The 27,518-nt window shown below is 38.3% G+C and overlaps 3 protein-coding genes across 7 annotated transcripts; 1 reads left to right on the top strand and 2 right to left on the bottom strand.

Moving 5' to 3' along the window:
- The first annotated feature begins 711 nt into the window (after positions 1-711).
- Positions 712-3,007, top strand: si:ch211-133l11.10 (rho-related GTP-binding protein RhoU). The gene is made up of 3 exons (XM_067442598.1): positions 712-1,150; positions 1,366-1,424; positions 2,467-3,007. Exons 1-3 carry the CDS (start codon positions 922-924, stop codon positions 2,941-2,943), a joined length of 765 nt encoding a protein of 254 aa, XP_067298699.1. The 5' UTR covers positions 712-921; the 3' UTR covers positions 2,944-3,007.
- A 9,220-nt stretch (positions 3,008-12,227) lies between these two features.
- ccsapa (centriole, cilia and spindle-associated protein a) lies at positions 12,228-21,096 on the bottom strand. Of its 5 annotated transcripts, none has more exons than XR_010904693.1 (5): positions 20,921-21,094; positions 18,324-18,717; positions 16,674-16,978; positions 12,916-14,153; positions 12,228-12,873 (listed from the first exon to the last, which is right to left on the bottom strand). XR_010904693.1 is itself a non-coding variant. In XM_067440803.1 (4 exons), exons 2-4 carry the CDS (start codon positions 18,685-18,687, stop codon positions 13,974-13,976), a joined length of 849 nt encoding a protein of 282 aa, XP_067296904.1. In that variant the 5' UTR covers positions 18,688-18,693; positions 20,921-21,096; the 3' UTR covers positions 12,228-13,973. The 5 variants fall into 5 exon arrangements, 2 of the variants coding, with proteins under 2 accessions (XP_067296904.1, XP_067296903.1); XR_010904695.1 differs by having other exon boundaries at positions 12,228-12,541; positions 12,874-14,153; XR_010904694.1 differs by having other exon boundaries at positions 12,228-12,627; positions 12,874-14,153.
- A 1,171-nt stretch (positions 21,097-22,267) lies between these two features.
- On the bottom strand, positions 22,268-27,009 carry acta1a (actin alpha 1, skeletal muscle a). Its single transcript, XM_067440804.1, has 7 exons — positions 26,852-27,009; positions 26,054-26,193; positions 25,616-25,940; positions 24,299-24,460; positions 24,025-24,216; positions 23,756-23,937; positions 22,268-22,747 (listed from the first exon to the last, which is right to left on the bottom strand). The coding sequence occupies exons 2-7, from the start codon at positions 26,180-26,182 to the stop codon at positions 22,604-22,606; spliced, it is 1,134 nt and encodes a 377-aa protein (XP_067296905.1). The 5' UTR covers positions 26,183-26,193; positions 26,852-27,009; the 3' UTR covers positions 22,268-22,603.
- Between the last annotated feature and the right edge of the window lie 509 nt (positions 27,010-27,518).

The following is a 27,518-nucleotide window of genomic DNA, read 5'->3' on the forward strand; positions in this document are numbered from 1 at the left end:
ATCTCTTCATCACGGCTCCTGTTAGTGGGTGGGATATATTAGGCAGCAAGTGAACATTTTGTCCTCAAAGTTGTTGTCTTAGAAGCAGGAAAAATGGGCAAGCGTAAGGATTTGAGCGAGTTTGACAAGGGCCAAATTGTGATGTCTAGACGACTGGGTCAGAGCATCTCCTAAACTGCAGCTCTTGTGGGCTGTTCCCGGTCTGCAGTGGTCAGTGTCTATCAAAAGTGCTCCAAGAGGAACAGTGGAGAACCGGCCACCGGCCGGGTCATGGGCGGCCAAGGCTCATTGATGCACGTGGGGAGCGAAGGCTGGCCGATCAAACAGACGAGCTACTGGAGCTCAGTTTGCTCCAGAAGTTAATGCTGGTTCTGATAGAAAGGTGTCAGAATACACAGAGCATCTCAGTTTGTTGTGTATGGGGCGGCATAACCACAGACCAGTCAGGGTGCCCATGCTGACCCCTGACCCCGCCGAAAGCACCAACAGTGGCAGGTGAGCATCAGAACTGGACCACAGAGCAATGGAAGAAGGAGGCCTGGTCTGAGGAATCACGTTTTCTTTTACATAATTTCTTTCTATTGTTTTCTCCAACTTTTTCCGTTCTCTCCTCCGTCGCCGGGTGGAGATGTGCGAGTCAGTGAAACGCAACACTGAGCGCATGTGTGGTGTTTTAATCCTCTTACTGCAGCAGATGCTCGTCTGTCAATCAACCTGACGCGGGTGCGCGCGCTCGAACTTGACTTGAGAGCGCGAGAGAAATAACACAGCAGGTGCGCGAGGGATCCCGCGCCGTCATTTAGCGATGGTGGAATGGTGAATAAACCAGTTTTATTTTATTTTTTTAACACAAACCGTGTTTTGACAGCAACCACAGGCTTGTTTTGCACCACATAGCCTAAGTTTCACTTGTTAAACGCCATGCCGTCGCAGGATGAGGATGCGTCGGTAAATGAAGACGATCATCCCCCTCCGGTTCCGCCGCGAGCGACTCTTCAGCGAGACTCACCGGCGTCCGCCGCACCGGAGCGACGGGTCAAGTGTGTGCTGGTCGGGGACGCAGCGGTCGGTAAAACGAGCCTGATCGTCAGCTACACCACGAACGGTTATCCGACAGAGCACATTCCCACCGCCTTCGACAACTTCACAGGTAAACTCATCCACACTCAGCTGTGCTCGAGCACTTTTACATGGTCTCATCATGTATGATTATATAGAATAAGACTTATCATATTGACCTTTCCGAATTTTATACGTAATATTTTCCATTGCAATAACTCATTAATGCTTTTAGTTCAGGATCATTAATTATTATATATTAATGAATACCATTTTTGTAAACATATAAGTGTTTCACTATTTTAGCAAGAGTTGTGGTGGATGGGAGACCAGTTCAACTCCAACTGTGTGACATGGCAGGACAGGTGACTATCTATCTATCTATCTATCTATCTATCTATCTATCTATCTATCTATCTATCTATCTATCTATCTATCTATCTATCTATCTATCTATCTATCTATCTATCTACCTGTCTGTCTGTCTGTCTGTCTGTCTGTCTGTCTGTCTATCTGTCTGTCTGTCTGTCTGTCTGATGGATGGTTTGTCTTTCTCTCTCTGTGCTTTGAACGGCGGCGGATCAGTCTCTAAATGTAAGCAACAGGATGTGACTAATCAGCGCCACCTAGTGTTAGATCTTTGAAATCTCTTAGGATCGAGTCCTGTAGATCTTTAAGACTGTCCCATAGATCAGTGGTTCCCAAACCTGTCCTGGAGGACCACCAGCCCTGCACAATTTGCATGTTTCCCTCACCAGACACCTGATCCAACTCATCAGCTCATTAGTAAAGATGGCAAGACCTGAAGTGGGTGTGTCTGATGAGGGAGACATACAAAATGTGCAGGGCTGGTGGTCCTCCAGGACAGGTTTGGGAACCACTGCCATAGATCGACCCTGTGATGTGTTCAGCACACCGTAATAGATCTTAATCATCTGACTGATGAAATGTCCCTGCTATAATTCATCATCTGGCATATTTTCTTGAATATATTGTGTTATATATAGGAAAGCACTTGCAACTTAGTTGGTTAAAGGGATAGTTCACTTTAAGATAAATATTCTGTCATCGTTTACTCGCCCTCAAGTTGTTTCTAACCTGTATGAATTTCTTTCCTCAGCTGAACACAAGGGAAGATATTTTGAAGAATGTCAGTAACCAAACAGTTAACTGGAGCCATTGACTTTCATAGTATTTTTTTTTCTACTATGGAAGTCAGTGGCTCCAGTTAGCTGAAGAAAGAAACTCATACAGGTTTGAAACAACTTAAGGATGAGTAAAGGATGACAGAATATTCATCTTAAAGTGAACTATCCCTTTAAAGAGAAGTATGCAAAAAGGAGTTATCAACTCATTAGGATTTAGCATTTTACTTTAGTGCTCACACTCTTTCTCTCATGTTCACAGGACGAGTTTGAGCGCATTCGTCCGCTCTGTTACCGTGATGCTGACGTCTTCCTGCTCTGCTACAGCGTGGTCCTTCCGTCCTCCTTCAGGAGCGTGACGGACCGCTGGGCCCCTGAGGTTCATCGCCTGTGTCCGGGTGTTCCCATCGTCCTCGTGGGCACTCAGTGCGACCTGCAGGAGGACGTCCAGGTGCTGATCCGGCTCGCAGACGGCCAGGAGAAACCGGTGAGCGGAGACGAAGCCCGTCTGTGCGCCCGCAGCATCGGTGCCGTAACTTTTGGAGAATGCTCTGCCTTGACGCAGAAAAACCTGAAGGAAGTGTTCGACGCCGCCATCCTGGCCAGCATACGGCATGCGGAGGAGGCGGCGTGGCCGAGGGTTCAGACGCTGAGAGAAAAGACTCCAGATAAAATCAAACAGCTCTCAGAAACATGGTGGAGGAAACTGAGCTGCGTCCAGAGCTTTGACCTTCAGTGACGGGGAAGCTATTTTCAGATGCTCACAATATAAAGGAACACTCCACTGTTTTCAGAAATAGGGCTTATTCAACTTCTTTCCTACATTTAGATATGTGGGCAAAAGCATTTTTGTCTTAGCATGCATTGTTTTAGTTTGGGAGGTTCGGCGCTTGCTTAGCTTAGCATAATGAATGGAATCCTATGTTGCCAGCTAGCATGTCCTGAGTAAAAGTTATCAAAAAAAAACCCACCTAATTACTTCTTGTGGCCTGCGTATTCACAACGAGCACAAATAGTGATGTAGATTAAGACTAGACAGATTATTTCCTAGGCAGATTATGACTTGGACTATATTATGGGGAAGCAGAGGCGAATCAGAAATATCACGCAACACATCGCTCAACAGTCGGAGGACGTGAATGTATCTAAATCTCTGCTTCAGCTGTGCTTCCCCATAATATAGTCCCATATAAGTGGGGTTTTTTTTGGATCACTTTTACTCAGGACATGCTAGCTGGCAACATAGGATTCCATTCATTATGCTAAGCTAAGCTAGCGGCGACCCTGCCAAACTAAAACAATGCATGCACTGAGACAAAAATGCATTTGCCCACATATCTAAATGTAGGAAAGAAGTTGAATAAGCCCTATTTCTAAAAACGGTGGAGTGTTCCTTTAAAATACATCCTTAAAGCCAACTCATTTTACGGATGCATCTCCAAATTAAACAGGATATTCAATGAGACACAATGTAAGACAATGTAAGTTTGCCTTTTTCGCAAATTTATTGTGAAAAATGGCTGAAATGGAACGTAATTTTGGGTCACATTTTTATAAACATTACAATGACGTGTTTTTTTTATGTAAAAAAAATCTGTTTTGATTTCATGTTGAAATCAACAAAATGATCATGTAAAAATGTGCTAAGGTTATGTTTTTAAGCAGGTTGCAGACGTCAGAGACATTAATAATTACATCAGAGAAATTAAATTATTGCAGGCATTATTGTGTTTATATACAGAGAAATGTATCATTTTTATTATATACTTGTGGTTAGAGTAAAAGAAGGAACAAATAACTGGAAATATTTTGTAGACTTATGTGTATATAGCCTATTATTATTAGACAATATTAAAAAATAAATAAAGGATATATATATATATATATATATGTAGGGCAGTCAAATGCTTAATCGCGATTAAACGCATCCCAAAAAAGCTTGTGTTTACATAGTACATGTGTGTGTTGTGTGTATAATTATATATACAGTATTGCATGCAAATATTTTCTTAAATATATACATGCATGAGTGTGTATTCAAATATTCATAATAATTATACACAGCACACACACATAGCCTATATTATGTATGTATATAGCAACACTTTACAATAAGGCCTCATCATTTGTTAAAGCATTAACTAGAATGAACTAAAAATAAGGAAACATTTTTACCGCATTTATTAACTTTTGTTAATGTACGTTAATAAAATGTTCATGTTATTTCACATTCAGATTCATCTTCTGATCTTAAAACATTTGTAAATGTTGAGATCAAGATTAATGAGATGTGTTGTTAGTGTTGGTAACCTGTGATGTGTGTGTGTGTGTGTGTGTGTCTCAGCCCAGTGCCCTGCATTCGCAGCAGTGGATTAGCTGAAGATCAGGGATTATTTGAGGTCTGCGTTAGTCTGATGTTTACAACTTCATTTCTACTGTTTACTTCATTTTGAACTCAAGATAAGTTTGATATTAGACCGTGTTTTAAAAGATTTGGAAATCCATGTGTGAAAGAGTTAATCGTCTCGTAGGCTAGATTTGCGTCAACGAAAATGAACTTCCCCCGTTCTGATGGCCCTGTCAACGATCTGTATGGCCCTATAAAGCCTTTAATCAGATCTGATTCTTTTACATCATTGTGCTCTTTTCCCTCGGCAAAGCAGGCGTAATTGCCGCCATCACAGAATAACAATTACCTGCATAATGACACTTACTGCGGGCTTCAGACTCTGAGTGGATCTGACAACTGAAATAACACAAAACCCTCTTACAGCAGCTTTACAGGCTGGCTCACAGGTGTCGGCTGCTGCCTGTGCAGTAATGAGATTCATACTGGATGAGGAAATATATTGAGTTTGATGTTTTAAGCCTCACAAGTTTAGTGATGTTGAGCTCCGTCTCAAGGTGTCACTCATATCTATATCAAGACTGTAAGCAGAGGAGCGGTGGGACCAAATTTAAAGCTGTCATGCTATCGGAAATTTTAATGAACTCAGTTCATACATTGCCTGGAAATCAAACCTATGTTCGCTACATGATTTATTTATTTATTTGAGCTATAGAAATGGTTTTACTTAAAATAATTATAAAAAGTTTTAAAATGAGGACATTATCTAGTTTGTCTTCCCAACCCCATTAGAAATTAAACGTTTTCAGTTCAGTTAGGTTTGTTTGTTCACCCAAAAATGTAAATTAGCCCATGATTTAGGCTACTCGCACTCTAGTCATCCTAGATATGTAAAGTTTTAAATATGAATATTTTACACAAATCCCATTTCACTTCAGAAGGACTTTATTAACCTATATGTTTTATGATGGATGGATTCACATTTCTGGCCGTCAAAAACTGGACTCCCCATTCACTGCCATAAAGCTTGAAAGATTAGCCATATTTTTAATGTAGGCTAACTCTGATTGTGTTCGTGTGAAAGAAGAAAGTCATATACAGAGTGAGTGAATCATGTGGAAATTTTCAGTTTTGGTGGGATTTTTTTTTTCAGGGACCTATCCCTTTAAATTTTATATTGTGATTTATTAGGTGTCATTACCAAACTGCTCCGTATTCAGAAATGGTTGATTATATATATATATATATATATATATATATATATATATATATATATATATATATATATATATATATATATATATATATATATATATATATTTGAATGTGCTGTCAAATGGATAACTCATTATATAATATGGGACCAAATATAATATAATGAGTAGGGCGTAATCCATTTGCCAGCACATTCAAATAATATATATATATATATATATATATATATATATATATATATATATATATATATATATATATATATATATATATATATATATATATATATATCCAAGCTAATTTGCTCTAGGAGTTGAGATCGGCTCGTGTGCCGCAGTTGATCCTGTAATGGGTCGAGACAGAAGCCACCTGTGGGAATTAGGCGGGCAGATGGCGACTGGTTTTCTTTTCCCCTCACAGGATCTCTTGACCTCAGCCTCCACCTGCTGCGGACATCATGCGGGAATAACATCAGTGCAACAGGCCTTGAGAGCTGATGGAAATCAAGGACAATGTTATCAATGTGACACACATTTTAAAAGTAGGCCTAGTCTGTGTTTATGATAGTGATGTTGCATACTTACGAGAGTACTTTATTACTTAAAAGAAGTAAATATACATTAATGAGCACATTTATTTTTGAAAGAACTAAGTGTTTTAGCTAAGAGTTAACAAAAAAAGTTACACAGTGTAGCTTTAACGTGCTCTCTGAATTATCGTGAATTGTATAAAATATGTAAATTGTAAAAAAATTACATCAACGCCCTCACATTTTGAAACTTGAATGCAATGATCTCGTAATCACGACTTCAGTAGTCGGAATTAAGCATAGGGAATTAATTAACACATTTCCGATAGCACGTGAAGGCGGAGTAGTTGTCTCAGAACCGCCTTTTTATGGAGCTCCATCTGTGGCTATAGAGGACGCTGTTGAGTCACATCCTGAAAAGCAGGTAAAACCTTAAAGGGATAGTTCACTTTAAGATGAATATTCTGTCATCCTTTACTCACCCTCAAGTTGTTTCTAACCTGTATGAGTTTCTTTCTTCAGCTGAACACAAGGGAAGATATTTTGAAGAATGTCAGTAACCAAACAGTTAACTGGAGCCATTGACTTTCATAGTAGGGGAAAAAAAATACTATGGAAGTCAATGGTTTCAGTTAACTGATTGGTTACTGACATTCTTCAAAATATCTTCCCCTGTGTTCAGCTGAAGAAAGAAATTCATACAGGTTTGAAACAACTTGAGGGTGAGTAAAGGATGACAGAATATTAATTTTTGGGTGAACTATCCCTATAAGTCAACTTGGATATTGGCTAAACTGAGTTACTGACTAAACTTAAACTTAAAATTTTAAGGTTTTTTTATTGAAAGTCTTTTAAAAAAGTGTTCGCACTGCCTTAATTTTAAGTTGAGTTGACTAAACTTAACATTTTAAGGCAACACAAATGTTTTTTTAAGTACACATTTTTTTAAACATAATTTTTAATGTTTTTTTAAGTTCACATTTTTTTACAGTGCAGGTGGAGTTCATCACATTAACTCTCAACATGATCTACTCGTTCTCTCTCTCTCTCTCTCTCTCTCTCTCTCTCTCTCTCAAACACACACACACACATGCAGACATGTTAGAGAGTGCAGCTCTATTACTTGTTGAGGATATGTTTATTCGAATACACTAAGTATTAACACTATTAATCATGTTGATTTCTGTCCGCCCGGTCCGAGCTCTGCGGCCCTTCACACGTGCCAGCTGTGACTGATGTGTGCTGATGTGCTCCGGTGTTGGACAGGTGCAGCAGCACTAATGCACGCGGCTCCATTCAGGCGGGACGGGTGAAGGCTGCAGTGGGGCCGATCTGGACAGACAGCGGAGGACACATGTTCATCACATGTGGAATAATCCTACGGGACACACTGACAGCGCGACAGCTGCTGCTCTCACCCTCATCTCTGGATTCCCCTGTTTTTTTTAATGTATAGGCCTAAGTATGTTTATAAGATAAGGAAAAGGATTAGGGCCAAGATTTAAAAAAAAACATCAAGATTAAATGATTCATGATTCGGATCGCCAATGTCACGTGATTTCAGCAGTTTGACACGCGATCCGAATCATGAATCAATGCGCCGATTCACAACCGTTCAAATCTTTTTTTGAGGATTGAAAACAAACACGGAAGAGAAGACAATGCTGAATAAAGTCGTAGTGTTTGTTATTTTTGGACCAAAATGTATTTTCGATGCTTCAAGAGACTCTGATTAACCCACTGATGTCTCATATGGACTACTCTGATGATGTTTTTATTCCCTTTCTGGACATGGACAGTATAGTGTGCATACACTTGCATACGCTCTCAGACTAAATATTAAATATCTTAAACTGTGTGTGAAGATGAACGGAGGTCTTACGGGTGTGGGATGACATTAGGGTGAGGAGTTAATGACATCAATTTCATTTTTGGGTGAACTAACCCTTTAACAGACATCTCGGAGACATACGTGTGCTATATCTTCATAATCTGCACTCTATACAGTTCCTCGTCCAGCGGTCAACAGAAGCTCGGCTTGATGAAGATCAGTGTGGACAGGTGTGAACTGAAAACAGCTGCTCTTCTGGCTAATGGTCTTCATCAGCGTCGCCCAGGATCTGCTGAGTAACGGGAAGGAGATGGAGTTGGGCAAGTGTAAGACGAGTGTATACAGTTTCAAACCTTTGAGTGGTTAAAGCCTTTACCACAGATGACCCATGCAGCTTCTGACTGAAAAAACCGAACAAATGTTTGTTTAGACACAGTATACCAGTAAAACACAACTCTTTTCTGGTGACGCATGCTTTCTAGCACATCTTCCAGTACACACACACACACACACACACACGCACACACAGCTGTCAGTGAGATTAGACTATTAGCAGGTGTCTATATATATAGTGCCGGTTATACAGATCACAATGGCCCGTCAGCACTTCAGATCATGCTCTTTAACAGCCTATATAAAACAAAAACATAGATTACATCATGACACGATTCAGACCTCCGAGCTGTCTGCCGTCTGTCAGCAGGTCCAGACTAAACCTCAGCTGGTCTCTGAGGTGGCGAGAGGATTTGGACTGGGCTGCGGATGCCTGACAGTTTATGCCATATGTGCAAGTAGCTGGTTGGGTGAAGAAACTCTTATTAGAAAACCAGCTGAAGTGTTAACATTAACCACACACACCCAGTGAGGTCCCAAAAAATGTAACTAGAAATCTGTACACTGTACATCTTACTCAGTAATTTTTCTTGTTTCTAGTCTAAATTTCAAACAATTCTTAAATCAAGATTTTTAAGTTTATAAGTAAAATCACGTAAGATATTTTTTCTTGTTTTGTTGAAAATTAAATCAAAATGAAGTGAGTTTTTGCTTAAAACAGGCAAAATGATCTGCCAATGGGGTGAGAAAAATAATCTTGTTTCTGATTGAAATCTTGTTTTTTTTGTTTCCGTCCGTCCCCCATTGCAGATCATTTTGCCTGTTTTAAGCACACACAAAAAATCACTTAATTTTGATATTTTCCCCCAGAAAACAAGAACATATATCTTATTTAGATATTAGAATATTTAGATATTTGGACTGGAAACAAGAAAAAACTAAAATAACTAAATAAGAAGAGCATTTTTTGCAGTGTATTTAAGTCCACTTGGAAATACATGTTTAGAATCCCGAAAATGTTTAGATTGAGGTTAAATGGAAACATTAAGATTCTGCATTGACCATGTGATCTTTTGTTTTTAACCCTCTGGTGCTCTTCGTTCAGGGGTTGCATTGGTTGTCTTCCCGGTCATAAGTGACCGGACACCTAAAAATTAAACTTCCTCCACCCCAGTAAAACCAATGCAATTTATTTTTCTTCAATAATAATTTTTCTTTTTAATTTTGTATTTTGAGATGATTTGATGGTATTTTTTAATATTTATGCAATAATTATTGTCTATTTTTGCCATTTAATTTTTTAATTTTTTACTTTTTTATTTATTGCAGTATTTTAGGTTAAAATAGAGACTAGTCCTTCAAAAAAAAATTGAAACCCTCTTTTGGAATTATTTAAGAAATTATGCAACCATGGGTGTAATCCACTAGAGGTCTCTATGGAGGGGCTTGTGAATTCCCAAGTTCACTTTTCAACACATTTAATATTTTTTTTTAGCTGGATTTGAATATATATTTAAAAAAATATCAAATATGTTTTTGCAGATTTCCCATTAATTTCCTATGGTGGTCATTTTTGACCGAAGAGGCAAGTGGGAGTATTTTTTTTACAACCACTTAGCATGCTTGTTTGTGTGTTTACATACCTAATGTTAGAAAAGTCACCCAGTTTCCAATTTAAAGATGAAGCTGTGGTTTTTAAAAATTTAAAATGTGGTTCATAGGTTCAATTTTTCATAGGTGTGTGTGTGTGTATAAGTGTGCATGTGTGCGTGTGTGTGTGAGTGGATGTGTCAGTATCACTACTTTTCTTCAGCATTGTGGCCGATTTGTAGATTGTACACACAAATATTCAGAGAATTTTTGTGTTTTTGCCGATTTCCCATTCATTTCCTATGGTCGGTCATTTATGACCGAAGACAATGAACGTTACTTTTTTTTTTTTACGACAAGTCGACCAATTAGCATGCTAGAATCATGAACCCAATTTTTCTGTGTGTTTACATACCTAATGCTAAAAACGTCACCAAGTTTCATATCATTCTGATGAAGCTGGGATTTTAAAAATTTTAAAACAGAAAATTTTTCGGTCAGAAATGACCGAAGAATGCTCGACTGGAGAAGATGACCATTGGGTTTTGTTCATGCATCTCCAGTGCAAATGGATTAGTCTTAATTCAATTTCTGATTCTGATACTACAGTAGTGTCCAAAAGTGAAGTCCAGAGGGGATATTTGTTTTTAATAACTCTACAAGTTTTTTTTTTTTTTTCCAAGTTCATAATTTATCAACACTTGAATGTGGGTAAGTTTAATAATAAAGAAAATGTAATGGTTTGAACAAAAAGCTGAGAAATCATGTTTTTGTTTAAGCCCGGATCGATAATCAAAACACAGATGGAGTAGATTGAGTCCATCAACACCCCCAAAGATTCACAGTCCTGTAGCTCGTCCTGGGTCGACGTTATGTTAGGCAATTTTGATTCATATGCTGTGTAATGTTAATGATTGTGTTATTTTACATATGCATATGATTACATATTGCTTGTTTCTGCTTCTTTTCCTGTGTTTTAATCAGGAGATTCTGTACTCGCGCCCCCTGACGTATTACAGCGGAAACACGGATAGCCTTAAAATTCCATCAGTGAAAGAGTTGATGTAAAATATCTAGTTAAAAATAATGATTTGTAACATTTAATTACCACTTAACAGATTTTGACTCATATTGTGTGATTTATGAACAGAGTATTACGGACACATGATGTTACTCAAACATAGTTTATTCACTGCAATGCATTATTTAGGAGTATTTCTGTTCTGCAAATGAAAATATGTTCTCATGTACAAATACAGTGGTCAAAATGTAAACATTGCTGAAGAAAATCAACAGGTCAGCATATTTTATACACTTCATTCAAGAACGTCATTGTAATTAGCCTTAGACATAACGAGTTTTCTTTTATGAAATCACAATCAAGTGAATAACTGATTAAATAAATAAATAAATAAGTTCAGATAACAGGCAACCAATTATTAAGATTAAGTGCAGAGCAAACATCTCCCGACAAACCATGAAGTTTCAAATAAAGCGTCATGGCCCATTCAAAGTGTCTATGACATGACCAGAGATGAGGCATTTTAAATATCACAGAGAAGCAAAATATATACATGTGAGCCACTATATTTCATATCAAATCTGTGCTCAAAAAAATCTTCTATTAATAATAATGTGCCCAGCTGAAATTATCACATTCACAAGAATCAAAAGATGGCCTTCAACTAGCCCTCAATTATTTTTCATCTAAAAATATTAATTACTTGACATCTTTGTGCAAAAAGGATGGTTGTTTGTGATTGGTGAGGAAAATACACTTCTCGTACACAGTTGCACAGCACTTCTAACACGGCCTCTCAAACACCAAACCACTGACCATGTGATTAAATCGAACAAACCAAACATCAGTCAATCACATTCAAAAGAACTACGTTTCACAGCGGACGTGTTAATGACAGGCAGGCTGGAGCGTCTAAAATAACATTCGGGAGAGAATAGAAGAAACAATCATCTGAGTCAGATATTAAATGTTTGGTCCACTCAAATTATTTTTTTGATCATCAAATCCCTGCAGCCCATGTTTAAAGTTTTATATAACCTTTTCAATAACCATCAACAAACACTAAATTGGGAATAAAATGACAGTCAAATGCCAACAAATAGTGATTAAAAACAAGATATTGAAAATATTAATATCAAATGTGTTTCAGTGTAGTAGTTAAATGTTTGGTCCTTATGAGAAAGTGATTGTAGTCAACATCAAAAATATTAATTTTATATTTTACGAATAATCTCTGTATTTCATTTTCGTTCTCATATGGATAAAGGAATGCATCACTCTCAGTAAAAAAGCTACAGTGCTGTCACTGGGGCGGTACCCTAAGGTACAAAAGTGAAAAGGTACATCCTTGGTCCTTTACTTACCCCTAAATGGTACATATTAGTACCTTAAAGGTACATATCAGTACTTTAAGAGTGTGTATTAGTACCTTAAAGGTACATATCAGAACTTTAAGAGTGTGTATTAGTACCTTAAAAGGTACATATGAGTACTTTAAGAGTGTGTATTAGTACCTTTAAAGGTACATATGAGTACTTTAAGAGTGTGTATTAGTACCTTAAAAGGTACATATCAGTACTTTAAGAGTGTGTTTTAGTACCTTAAAAGGTACATATGAGTACTTTAAGAGTGTGTATTAGTACCTTAAAAGGTACATATCAGTACTTTAAGAGTGTGTATTAGTACCTTAAAAGGTACATATCAGTACTTTAAGAGTGTGTATTAGTACCTTAAAAGGTACATATCAGTACTTTAAGAGTGTGTAAAGATACATATGAGTACTTTAAGAGTGTGTATTAGTACCTTAAAGGTACATATCAGTACTTTAAGAGTGTGTATTAGTACCTTAAAGGTACATATCAGTACTTTAAGAGTGTGTATTAGTACCTTAAAAGATGCATATCAGTACTTTAAGAGTGTGTAAAGGTACACATCAGTACTTTAAGAGTGTGTAAAGGTACATATCAGTACTTTAAGAGTGTGTAAAGGTACATATCAGTACTTTAAGAGTGTGTAAAGGTACATATCAGTACTTTAAGAGTGTGTAAAGGTACATATCAGTACTTTAAGAGTGTGTAAAGGTACATATCAGTACTTTAAGAGTGTGTATTAGTACCTTAAAGGTACATATCGGTACTTTAAGAGTGTGTATTAGTACCTTAAAGGTACATATCAGTACTTTAAGAGTGTGTATTAGTACCTTAAAGGTACATATCAGTACTTTAAGAGTGTGTATTAGTACCTTAAAAGATACATATCAGTACTTTAAGAGTGTGTAAAGGTACATATCAGTACTTTAAGAGTGTGTATTAGTACCTTAAAGGTACATATCAGTACTTTAAGAGTGTGTATTAGTACCTTAAAAGGTACATATCAGTACTTTAAGAGTGTGTATTAGTACCTTAAAAGATACATATCAGTACTTTAAGAGTGTGTATTAGTACCTTAAAGGTACATATCAGTACTTTAAGAGTGTGTATTAGTACCTTAAAGGTACATATCAGTACTTTAAGAGTGTGTATTAGTACCTTAAAGGTACATATCAGTACTTTAAGAGTGTGTATTAGTACCTTAAAGGTACATATCAGTACTTTAAGAGTGTGTATTAGTACCTTAAAGGTACATATCAGTACTTTAAGAGTGTGTATTAGTACCTTAAAGGTACATATCAGTACTTTAAGAGTGTGTATTAGTACCTTAAAGGTACATATTAGTACCTTTTTGGTTTTGTACCTTAGGGTACCGCCCCAGTGGCAGCAATGTACCTATTTTTCTGACAGTGCATGTAAGCTTTTCCTCAGTTGTTCAAACTCTTGTGTAATGTCCTGCAGTGCTGGTTTGGGATCAGTTTCCTGCGTCCTCGTGTCTTAATCCACTGACATGACCTGATCCTGGATCAGCCTTTACCTCAGTCGAGCGGAGAAGCAGCGCATGTACTCCGTCATCCAGCGCTCGTCCCCCATGCTCATCGCTGATCTGCGGGCCTTCTCCAGGTCAGCTGACCTCGCCCTCCGATGGTCGGATGCTCGCCCATCTTTTTTAGACTCTCTCCGTGTCTGGACGCCCACGTCTGCCTGATGAATCTGAAAATCAAATCAAGTTTATTCTGACTCTGGGCACTCTGACTCAACTCATCTGCAGTTTTCTACACTGTTGATGAAATGCAGCGTTGTTTAACCTGCTGAACCTTTGTATAGCAGAGAAGGTAATCCCGCTGCAGCTTCAGGATATCACCGCTCTACGCTGAATAATTCACCGCAGGGTCAGATGTCACGCGCTTCATTCCACTGATTAAGTACACGGATGTTTAGCCACTTCAAAATTTCCCTCTTTGAATGTATAATTTATTAAAATCTGTTAAAAACACACTCATGTTCACTGCTAATGGCTACACATACAAAAAATGCTGTAAACAGTGAAGCTTTTCAAAATATTAATACATTAAAAAATATATTAGACATATACATTTTAAAATATATTGGATATATACATATATGGCCAAAAATGTGAGGAATATAGCATAAAAATATGTAAATATACTTTTAACGCCATAGCTATATATATAAATATATAATAATTGGCCAAAATATATGTTGTATATGTATTAATGAGCATTATTAAATATGTTTAGAGATCAAATAAAAAAATACATAATTGTACATATGACCACATAATATGAGGAAAATTATTGAGAAACATAAGAAATATAAATATATTATATATAGAAAATATATAGGAAATATGTAAAAAACAAAAACAATTATTAGCATATTAACCACACAAATATTGTTAACAAAATTAAGAGAAAAATAGTAATATTGTGAAATATTACGATTTCAAAATAAGTGTTTTCTATTTTAATATACTTTAATAAGTAATTTATTCCTGTGATCAAAGCTGAATTTTCAATGTCTTTAGTGTCACATGATCCTTCAGAAATCATTCAGATATGCTGATTTATAATTATTTTGTTGGAAACAGTTGTGGTGCATATCTAATGATATTTTATTCTAGTCATATGGGTAAATTACATCTGAGATAATGATCTGGGCTTAATATCACATCATAAACGGTTCTCATCTAGATTTCACTGACTCTGAGATTCGATATGACACAGAAAGCTGCATCCAGAGGTGGACAGTAACTAAGCGAGAGGTGCGTTTTTGTGTTGGCACAGTAACTAAGTACATTTACTTGAGTACTGTACTTAAGTACACTTTTTTGAGTATCTGTACTTTACTTGGGTATTATTTTTCTGGAAACTTATGACTTTAACTTTTTTAATTTGAAAGAAATATCGTATTTTTTCCTCCACTACATTTCTATCAAGGTCCTCGAAGTCAAAAGTCGTTTCTGTCGCAGCTCTGAAAGTCAGTGGATGATTTTTTTCTTCTTTTAAAGGTGTTTGGGTTTTTGCAGGAAGCCCTTCAGGAATCACTCTTGTAGAGTCTCGTGAAGTTCAATGATTTCACAGCGATTTTTGAACACTGATTTATACTTTTTAAAGCAAAATAGAAGAAGGTGGATGTTAAAATGTTCATTTTGTCGAGTATTCACACAAACAAAGTTGATTATGTCTTCAGTGAACATAAGCAGTTATCAGATGTGTGTCAGTGTATTGGATCCGTGCATTCTGTCTTAAAGTGACAGCAGCTTTGTAACTTTTATACACGTATTTAAATGAGTTTGAGCTAGTCGTATGATAGCATGTCGGATGGAGCGTCACTGACTGGCTTAAACCATCATGATGGCATAATGTGCATTTATACAACAATAAAATGCGTTGACATAAAAATTGAGTTTTCTTTTAATACTTAAAGGTCCACTGAAGTGCCTTGAAACGCGCCGCATTATTCAACGTGTTGACGTAATTTCCCCTGAAACGGCTCCAGCTGTTAGCAGCTCCTCCCCTTTTTTGAAACAGCCAATAGCATTTCGCTAATATACAGTTTGACTAAAGCGCAAGAGCGGACCTTTCTCTGTTTGGTAAAGCCAGTTTCCTCTAACACTGTTTCTCATCGCGCTGCTGCGGTGTGTGAAACTAACATGAAAACAGACTTTATTCGCCTCAACTGAAAGCATATTTACTCTGAATCGTTTCCTGTCACATATATAGTGTGCTGTGCCTTTCACCATGTAGAAATTAGTAACTGTGTGTTAACAACTGACCGATTTCAGCCGCAGCGTCAGCAGTGTAGGGGGCGGGGCTTAAGATTCTAGAGAGCATTTGATTGGACAGAAGATTTGACGAAAAAGTGAAGTCTGCGATGATGTCACCAAAATCTGAGATTTGTTTTAACGGAAGTGGGAGACTGTACATTTTAAAAGCTTATATCTCCTAAATGCAAATTTTGTCATAGTTTTGGAACACACCAGCTTATTCATAACTTTAAGGCTAACACAGTCATACTAAAAGCAATTTTTTTTTTATTTCAGTGGACCTTTAAGTACTTTTAAAAACAAATACTTCTGTACTTTTACTTAAGCAAAAATCAGTTTTTAACTTTCACATGTAACAGTAATATTTGACCAGTAGTAATTATACTTTTACTCGGGTAATGAAGTTGTGTGCTCTGTCCACCTCTGTCACTCTCAGGCCTCACCTCTCCAGCAGACACAGACGCTCTCATATTTGGTGTTCTTCTGTCCCTGGTCTCGATGTGCCTTTCTGCCCAGTCACAGCGCATAAAAGACCGTCTGTTCTCACGGTTGGATGTCCGCTCCTTGGTGTTGACCGGAGGTTGGCTCTTGGCCCTGGATGGTTTTCTTGCTATGGGTATGTGTGATTCGTCACTATCCAGCTCCTTATTAGGATAGCACGGCTCTGAACGGGGCGCCCGGTGTCTCTGACGCCGTTTTGCATTAGAAGCTGAGGGTCCGTTAGTGGTCACACCGTTGCGACCATTTTCTGTGATGAAAGCAAAATGAATAATTTGATACAGTCACTAAATCAGGTTTCAATCTATCAATAAAATGAAACTCAAGGATAGCAAAAGAAGACATTTGCTGCCTCCCAGTTCGCCTACTTACACTACGTCCTAAAAGTATGTTCTCTTTTTGTGAAGAAAAAGTAATTTTTTTTGAGTGTTTAGCAGAGGAGTATGCCAGCTTTGGGACTACTTCGTCATCTTTAACGGACTCTGTTGCTTAGTTACATGCATCTCATCACAGTTTAAACTGCCCTGTCAATCATCTTCACAGTTCAAATCCAAGTAGTATCGGAGAGAAATGTAGGCGCACGTTGATTTGCCATTCGTGGGTCTTTAATGAGACTCTCCTCATGTGTTTGTACTTTAAATATAATGATGCCTTTAAAAGTTAATGGCCAAACGTGTCGATACAAAAGTTCTCAATGCTGCTGCAGGTGAAATATAATGTGGATAGCACTGAAATAAATATCATATAAATATATATGGTCTAAATATATAATAAATATCTTTTCGTCAGGTTAAATACTGACTCTAAATACTGAATACTGAAACCTCTCTACTTAACCAGCGGACTCACACTTCCGTCATGTTTGTAGTTTTTTTAACACTTTTTATCCACGTTTGTAGTTCTAATCGAATCCTCGTCTAAAGCCGGGTGCACACTGAGCGATTTTGGCCACGATTTGGCCGTCTGAGACAAATTTAGCAAATCCTAAAAGATTCCTCTGATCCTAGGCTAAAATCTGACGTCTTTGGTCGTTAGTTTGACATGTTCACCGGCGGCCGATTAATGAGCGCAGCGATCAAATCTTACATCAGACCAAATTCTGGCAGTGTCTGAAGATTTGGCGCACAATCCTGCAGTGTGACTTCTCCTACGACAACCATCAAATATGTCAGTTTTTCAAGACAATCTATGATCAAAACGAGAGCTAGAGATTTCTTTGTAGCCAGCATTTCAGTCCCGCGTGTAATGCAGCTCACCGTCACCGAACGCGTCATTCCTTGATGATATAAAACTCACTATCGTGCAGTCTGACATTAATGCCAACTGAGATCTTACAGTGTGACATGGCTTACATCGGGGATCATGTTCGTACAGTCTGACAAGGGACATTTGCAAAGGATTTTGAAAAATCGCACAGTGTGCAGGACCCATAACTCGCAATGGGTTGTGGGTAATATCACTTCGAATTCTGACCGGAAATAGTAAACCATCCGGGCATACTCTTATCAGCATACTATGATTTGAGACATACTAATTCTATTTTCGAATACTATTTAGTATGGATAGTATGCGAATTGGGACTTTGATTGGCTTACCCAAAGGAGCCGAGCTTTCCAAGGTTGCACTGGTGTCCGTGTGAACTTCTCCATTCACCTGTGGCTTCCAGGAGTTGTAAACCTCCGCGGTCTCGTTCTTGGACTCGGATGAGGATATGTAGTTTTTGCCATTTGAGACGTTGACCTCTTGCAGTTTGGGACTGGACGTCCCACTCGAGTCAGATCCGCTGTCCCATCCGTTCTCGAATAACGGTCTGTGTGTCTGCTCCATCAGCCTCCGCGTCAGTCTGTACTTCACAGAGTCCTCGTAACTTTTCGAGAATGTCTCCCAATTGGGATCTCTGTACTTCTTCATGTACTCTGTCCGGACCTTCTTGGACATGATGTTGTTATTGGTAGACATTTCGCCCTGTTGATATAGTCAGTCAGTCACCTAAGGAATGAACATTATTATGTAAATGGAAAGTGGCAGTCTTGTCAATGCACACTCGGTTTCTCAGCAATGCAAGCAAAGTCCTTTAAGACAAGTCATTTCAATCTTTGAAACGCCTCTTGGGCATGCGAATGCAACTCCTATCTCTTTGAATGAGGAAACATCAAATTCTCCAAAACTGGTTGCCAGGCTTACAATTACATTTCATATTTGAAATCACCAATGAAATCTGACAGCGGTCTCATAAATGTGGTTTTTAAATGCTTGAATCATGATTTTAAAAAAAAATTTCAGCCTGGACAAAGCTAATGAGCAAACCTAAGCGTGCGCCTCAGAACACTGCCTGTTTCCATAGCAACCGGAACTTTTAACAGCAGCTGCAATGACGCAATGACTTTACTAATCAATGATTGGCTCTTTAATGTAGAAGGTGGGGCTTATTCGCCATATTAGGCGTAGCTCTCTCTCTCATTCATAAGCAATCGGAGTGCAACGGCTTCCTATATATAATGTCTTTGGTGGAAGTCGTCAGTAGTTTGGTAAACTTCTATAGCGGTGAATATGAGAATAAAATAAATAAATAAATAAATATATATATATATATATATATATATATATATATATATATATATATATATATATATATATATATATATATATATATATATATATATATATATATATATTTTTTTTTTTTTTTTTTGTGTGTTCTAATTTGCTCAAATAGCTCAAGAAAAACTCCATAACAATGTTTTCACAACTTTCAAAGAGAGGAAAAAATAGAGAGAGATGGATAATGGCAGTCAGAAGAGAGAAATGTAAATTTTACCGTCAGTCTAATAGCCGCTGTATTAGAAACACCCTTAAAGCAGCGTTAAAGCCAAAATATGTTGTTTTTTTCATCGCTAGTGATCGCTTATTCAAAACAAAGGTGTAGCTTGATGACGCTTTGATTTCGCTGAGCTTTTATTATGCCACAGTCGCTGCTTCTGCTCATGTGTATGTGTGGTAATGCAGAGCTGTTATATTATTATTATATAACACACATTTGAGTGTGAAAATTATGTTATAATGCTTGTCTACTATGAGACACTTGTTCACACTGCAGGGAGCTAGATGGATATTAGGCATGGTAAAACATGGTACTTGTGGTAAATCAAGAAAACCAAATTTAAACAATAAGACTGTGTTGAGCTGTAAAACAATGATTAGTTTTCTAGTCTATGAATGTATCCAAACAGTTGCTCACCTGTCTAATAAAACACATCATATATTAAAGCATCCTTGGTGTTTTCATGGTTTATACAAAATAAAACCGGAAATCAAGGGTAACGTGGGTATGATGTCATTGATAGGCAACATTGATAGGCCATGTGCTGTTTAAAAATTGCTTATTTCTCTGGATATAAACATTCTTGGAAACATTTGGGATAATGTAAGTACACAAGGATAAATTGATACAAAAATCTTACATATTGTGCCTTTAACTTTTTTTTTTTGTAAGATGAGGCAAATGTAATACAACACAAACTCTAGTTTTTATAAATGTACATACATTTAAAAATAAATTAAAAATATAAACAACTTTGCAGTTTTTATGATACTGAAAACACGTCATCGAAGTGTGTGGTTATGGGTTTGCAATGGTTTTGGTATTGAAAATTAAGCATACAAACGAACCCCAATCCTCCCCTAACATAGTACTATAGTACATGTTGTTAATTAATATAAGTCTGCACTTGCATATATAATTACACTGTAATGTCACCTTAAAATAAAGTGTAACCGTGTATTTTATTATTCCAGTTCTTTGGCCGAGTAGGTTACAGCTCAGTGCCCACATTATTTATTTATATTCTTTACATAATACATAAGCCGATGTCACATCCGAGCTTTCTAAAAGGGACATTTTTTGGTGACGTTTATCGTACGATTTTAATAAACTGTGACAATTAATGCTGCGATGTTCAAGTTATTCATAATCATAATATATAGTAAAAATTACACTTCATTAAAGAAGAATGCATTTTTTTATTTAGTAAGGAATTGCTCAAACCATTGACATATATTAATTGCTGATGTATTAATTAAATAAAGCCGTGTGGTTTCGCTGGCAGCGCTCTGTGTTTACAGGTCTGTCTTCACCTGCCCAGAGTATGTAGGTAAACATTGACTCGGATAAATGTAAGCGCTTTAAACTCACCCGCTCCTTTCGTTTCCGTTCCTCGAGGTTTAACGTCGGATGAAGACGTATTTTTTTTATTCTAACATCCTTATTAATTCCAAACACATCTGTCCATTATTGTTGAGCGCCTGCTGCGTAGTAGAAAAACAACCCTCACTGATATTAGAGCTTTGCTGATGTACAGTGCGCATGCGCACACCGTCATACTAGGACTGCCTGAGGACTGATGCTCAAGTGCGCACGCCCTATCCAATCCAACCTTTAATTTATCCTAATTCGATTAAAATATTCTGCTTTGTTCCAGTCTGTGTAGGGAGTTAATTATTTGTGGACTCAGTTTGCCGTTCGACATTTTCGCTTTTTTTTTTTTTGTTATGGGAAAGGACATATGCAATATCATCAATATGCCTAATACTACGTTCCTCTCATGATGACAGTTTCCCAGCGCATGCGCAGGAGACTTCTCTGACTGTCAGGAAAATATTTCACCTCATTACACAATTTAAACAAAAAAATGATATTGAGGTTTTGCATGTACAATATTTTTCTTCTGCTGTTGAATTGTGACTCGTATTGATATCTGTGCTGTTTGTTAAAATGGTATCAGGGTAATTTGTCTTAAAAACTTTTTTCTTTACAGCTAATAGTAGTAGTACCACATAAAAAGCTGAATAAAAAAAGATCCTAATTGATGTATAGTTTGTTTGTATATGACAATATTTGGCAAAGATACAACTATTTGATTGAAAATCTGGAATATGGGGGTGGCAAACAATCTAAATACTAAGAAAATCACCTTCAAAGTTGTCCAAATTAAGTCCTTAGCTATGCATATTACTACTAATTATGGTAGGAAATGTACAGAATATCCTCATGGAACATGATCTTAGTATACTAATGATTTTTGGCAAAAAGAAATATCAATAATTTTAACCTGTACAATGTATTGTTGGCTATTGCCAAAAATATACTGTGCGACTTATGACTGGTTTTGTGGTCCAGGGTCCCATTTATTCAGTATTAAATCAGTACTATTACTCATTTTAGGTTTCTAAGTAATCCACCTAATAAGGTATTATGATGTACACTAAAAGCTAATAAAGATTATGATGCTTTTACAGAGTATAAACTATAAGACTGTCAGTGCTACTGTATGTAATGCTCAGTGGTCCCATAAACATTCATCCTCCATTAGAGCCCATTTAAACAGCCCAGGTGGTTTATAGTTGTCAGATTACAGACATAACAAGACTTCTCGCTGTGTTATTAATCTGTAAACCATCTGAGAGGTTGGGTAAATGTTGTTTAGTCTGTCTCAGTGTAAATCTTATAAGAGTACTGACATATTCATTGACGAGTACCATGTTTAAAAACAGATTTCAGTTTTATTTGTCTGTTGAAGTGTGATTTGTGTTGGCTGTCAATTTGGGCGCACAGAGGAGCGCATGGCACTGGAATCTAAGGAAGAGAGGGATCTTTCCATTTCAAACAGCATTCGCCAAAATACCAAGCCATAGAAGTCAGTAATAAATACATTTGTGTGCAATAAGAGCGCCTGGTATTTTTCTCTCCCTTGACGTTAGCGTCCTTTTCTCAGTTTATGCTTCAACTGCTCCTACGGCGTCATCGCATAAATAACGGCTGTAGAAAAACTGTCCATAGGAGCAATGGTTCCTGAGCCAAAAGCAATGAGCCAGGCGCTTAGAAGCATTTGCGGTGGACGATGCTGGGACCAGCCTCATCGTATTCCTGCTTGGTGATCCACATCTGCTGGAAGGTGGACAGGGAGGCCAGGATGGAGCCGCCGATCCAGACGGAGTATTTGCGCTCAGGGGGAGCAATGATCTGAAGAGGAGGAGGAGATCAATTATTACTCAGTTTTCTTTCCATGCCTTATTGTGCACTTATCAACGCATGCTATTCCAAAGAAAAAAACAGGGCTTGACATTAACTCCTGACAGAGAAAACTGGATTTTTTTTGCGGGGGCAAGTAAAAGAGAATTTGAATTGCCCAACGGACAATCGGATTAAAACGGCAATAATAATAAAAAATAACTAGCGAATGACCAAAATGCAAGAATGATCATTCATTTAGTCTAAGTGCCGATCGATAGAGGATAATAGTATAATGTATAACGTATAATGAACTGATGATAACAAGGTTGTGTTGACACTCGCGCAGCCTCTCGAGGAGAAATCGATATACCTGAGCACCGCTCACACAGAGAAATTGCGGAAAACATTCAAAATGTGAAGTTTTTATATTTATAACATATGATACAGTTAAACAACATCACACAACCAAGTGTGCTGTTTTCCTAAATACCATCACCGCTGAAAATGACACTGTTTTCATATTACAGTTCCATAAACAATTAATTTACATTTAGTCACTTACATTTTAGATGCAATATTGACAGTTTTTGTTTTATTTCAGAAGCGAAAATAGTTCTAAACAGCAGAACCATAACGCTTTTCATAACAACAGTGTGTGTTACTGAATGATTCAGTGTTTGAATGAATCCGTTGAATCAAAGATTCAATAACCTATTCATAAACGACTGCCTAATTCTTGAAGGTAAAAGCCATTTGAATGAATCGTTTGAACGAATCGACAGAATGACTCACTCATTAGGACTCACCTGCTACCACCTATCACAAAAATATCACAAATAGGCATAATTAAAATATTCTGATTGAACACTGGTAAGAATATTGCTTCGTAATAAATTATATATTAAAAAAATTATTCGGGACAAGCTAATTTTTTACTCGGACAAGTGAATGACCGACTTGCTTGTCCGAAGGAGAAGCACATGAACATGCTTAATGTCGAGCCCTTGAAAAACATACCTTGATCTTCATTGTGCTGGGAGCCAGGGCTGTGATCTCCTTCTGCATACGGTCAGCAATACCAGGGTACATTGTGGTACCACCAGACAGGACGTTGTTGGCGTACAGGTCCTTCCTGATGTCAATGTCGCACTTCATGATGCTGTTGTAAGCGGTCTCGTGAATGCCAGCAGACTCCATACCTGTGCAGGTGTTTTAAAGAGAGCATATAAATGGCTGGAACGCTAAAAGGTAAGACAACTGATCATTTCAGATGTTTTCAGACATACCAATGAAGGAAGGCTGGAACAGGGTCTCAGGGCAACGGAAACGCTCGTTACCGATGGTGATGACCTGACCGTCGGGCAGCTCGTAGCTCTTCTCCAGGGAGGAAGAGGAGGCGGCGGTGGCCATCTCATTCTCAAAGTCCAGGGCAACATAGCACAGCTTCTCCTTGATGTCACGGACAATCTCACGCTCGGCTGTGGTGAACGACAAATCAGAAGTCGTTTTTATGGTCACATGCTAACTACATATGCCAGTAATAAGTGACAAGGTACACACCGGTTGTGACGAAAGAGTATCCGCGCTCAGTCAGGATCTTCATCAGGTAGTCTGTCAGATCACGACCAGCCAAGTCCAAACGCATGATGGCGTGGGGAAGAGCGTAACCCTCATAGACGGGCACATTGTGGGTCACACCATCACCGGAGTCCAGCACAATACCTAATAACAGCCGGAAACAAGAAATCAGTCAGCCAGAGATAACAGTAAGCAATAATGTGTGATTAAAGTGCCCCTATTATGCTTTCTCAAATATTTCCTTTCATGCAGTGTGTAAAATGCAAAGTTGTAAAGTCAAAAGTGCACAAAAAATAAAGTTATCCCAAAAGAAAGAATTGACTCTGACCCCACTAAACAAGTCGTTTTTGATTCGAATCCCACTAGATAATGTTGTACGTTGTCCACCCGCCCACAAACATAATTTTACTGATGACTGCTTCTCAAATCTGAGTTCAAAGCGGGATTCGCAAAACGCTTGCTCTTGAAAGATGGGTCAGAAGCAGCCGTGGGCCACTATTACTTAAAACTGTGTCTATTAATGCAGATTGTCTGTCGTTCCTACTACTTTGAGTAAAGATGAAGGATGGAGCTAGATTTGTTTTACAAACATTTACATTACATCAGTCATTAACATTAGTGCTTGGGTAAAATATGCCCTGTTATTGATGCAGTTCCCGCCTGTGCACCGCAATAAATCAGAAATATACACATCAGATTGTCGATGAACGTACTCTTGTTAATGGCGAGGAATTACAGCTGCAACATCTCATGATGGACCTCAAACCGAGTAGCGTATCACTGAGACACGTCCTGCTCAAGTCGTCTTAGCAATGGATGTTCGGGTTGAATAAGTAGTTCTTCCAATGTTTCATCATTCGACTTGCGCTCGGATTGATATGGTACAATTGACTCAGTTGTTTCTGTCTTTACAGTGTGTACCATCGCTGAGCTTTAGGAAGCCACCGGACGGAGCTGGAGTTTATGGTAATGGACGTTTAGCTTTCATAACACGCTGTATGCGGTAGGGTAGACTAATCACAACTCACTGGGCCATCTGGCCAATCAGAGCACAGTAGCTTGTGGAAAGGCGGGATTTAGAGAGAGTGAATAATCCCTTGAGTAGTTTGAGAATCATTAAAAAATGTGAAGTGCAATGTATATTATGAGAAAACAAGTGTTTTTTGACCCCTGATGCATGTAAACCTGTTGTAGGAGACTCCAAAACAGCATTAGAAGCTTTTAAAATAGCATAATAGGGGCACTTTAAAACGGCGTCAAATGCCTAAATGGAGAAATTGTTGCCCTTTCATGTCTTACCGGTGGTACGGCCAGAAGCATACAGGGACAGGACTGCCTGGATGGCCACGTACATGGCGGGGACGTTGAAGGTCTCAAACATGATCTGGGTCATCTTCTCACGGTTAGCCTTGGGGTTCAGAGGGGCCTCAGTGAGCAGGGTTGGGTGCTCCTCGGGGGCCACGCGAAGCTCGTTGTAGAAGGTGTGGTGCCAGATCTTCTCCATGTCGTCCCAGTTGGTGATGATGCCGTGCTCAATTGGGTACTTAAGGGTCAGGATACCTCTCTTGCTCTGAGCTTCATCTCCAACGTAGGAGTCTTTCTGGCCCATACCGACCATCACACCCTGGAGGGGAGCAAGAGTGACACGATCAGGATAGCTCAAAGATAACCCATACAATCATTTCTCTTTCACCTTGTGAAGACCAAAACAAATCCAGCAAGGCTCTCTGTATGTACCTGGTGACGTGGGCGGCCGACGATGGAGGGGAAGACAGCCCTGGGGGCGTCATCACCGGCAAAACCAGCCTTGACCAGGCCGGAGCCATTGTCGCACACCAAAGCTGTAGTTTCCTCGTCGTCACACATCCTGATGGGTTCTAAGAATAGACAGAAGTCAGTGAGTAAGTAAACTGAGAAGTTGAAGACGACACTACAAACTCAACTCATGTTATGCAAATAGAACTGGCCGCGTTATCCAAACCAAACCTCAGTTCACACTTAATAAGAAATCATAATAATATCAATCTTAAATATATTTATTCAGATACCCAACACTTAAATATCTGAGTGGAATTTAAATTAAAAGATGTGAGAAGAATTTGCACCAATATCATAACAATTGCATGAATTGCATAACTAACAAAACAACACTGCAAAAAAGAAATTTTTTAAATAGAATCAACTTTTATGTTTAAGTCATCTCAACTTAATTTACATTAAACTGACTTTAAAATGAGTTAAATATTGTATAGCTTTTGATGAGATAAAGCAATGTAAGTCCATTTGTTGTCATATAAGGTATTGAGCATATCATTTTTACAGTGAATTGCGCGTTACGGATTCGCTAAAAATAGCTAGATAAAAAATTATAACCTTAAAATACAGTCAAAGCAAACTTTCTGTTATATTACTGCAAGAAACTTTGACTCCTCTTAAACAAAAGCAAATCCTTCCATTCAAATCCTAAATGTTCCAGGTCTGAACCGCGATGGTTGAGCTAGTAGGTCCGCTGCTCCGACGCACGGGTGCGCTTACCTGCGGCTGCTCAAGTCAAACCGAAGTGCCGATGGCTCCTGCTGCACCGGGAGGCGCGACACCTTATATACCCGTCTTCTGCTTTTACAGCTCCTCGGACAGCCATTAAGGAATGCCCATGCATTCGAATGGAATTCTTCCCGATCCTCGTCCATATTTGGGTGTCGGTGGGTCGAGCGGAGGGTCTCTGTGAGCTGCGCCGCGCTCCGGGCGCACGGGACGGCCCATATATGGCGCTCTAGAGTCTAGACCCCAAACCACAGCGCGCGGGCGCAGGTCCGTGTAAGGGGCGAGTCCAGCGCCACCAAACGAGTGGACACTGAAGCCGGCACTGGGGGTTTGTAGGCTATCAGTATAAGGACATAGCACTGGGCTGTGATTGTTTACGATTTTCTTATGTGGGGCGTTCCTTCGCATTTAATTCTTTAATTTTAGATACCACAGGTTATTTTAAAGAACAACAACAAAGGAATTATTAAGTCTTATTAGCTGCAATATATTTACAAGTAAATTAGACCAAACGTTTTTAAGTCATTATAAATGTCAAAAACTATTTGTTTGCATACATTGGTATACATTATGTGTACACACACACATCAGGCATAATATTATGACTACTGACAGGTGAAGTGAATAACACTGATGATCTCTTCATCACGGCTCCTGT

Source organism: Pseudorasbora parva, chromosome 4 (assembly GCF_024679245.1).
Source record: "Pseudorasbora parva isolate DD20220531a chromosome 4, ASM2467924v1, whole genome shotgun sequence".
Taxonomy (NCBI): domain Eukaryota; kingdom Metazoa; phylum Chordata; class Actinopteri; order Cypriniformes; family Gobionidae; genus Pseudorasbora; species Pseudorasbora parva.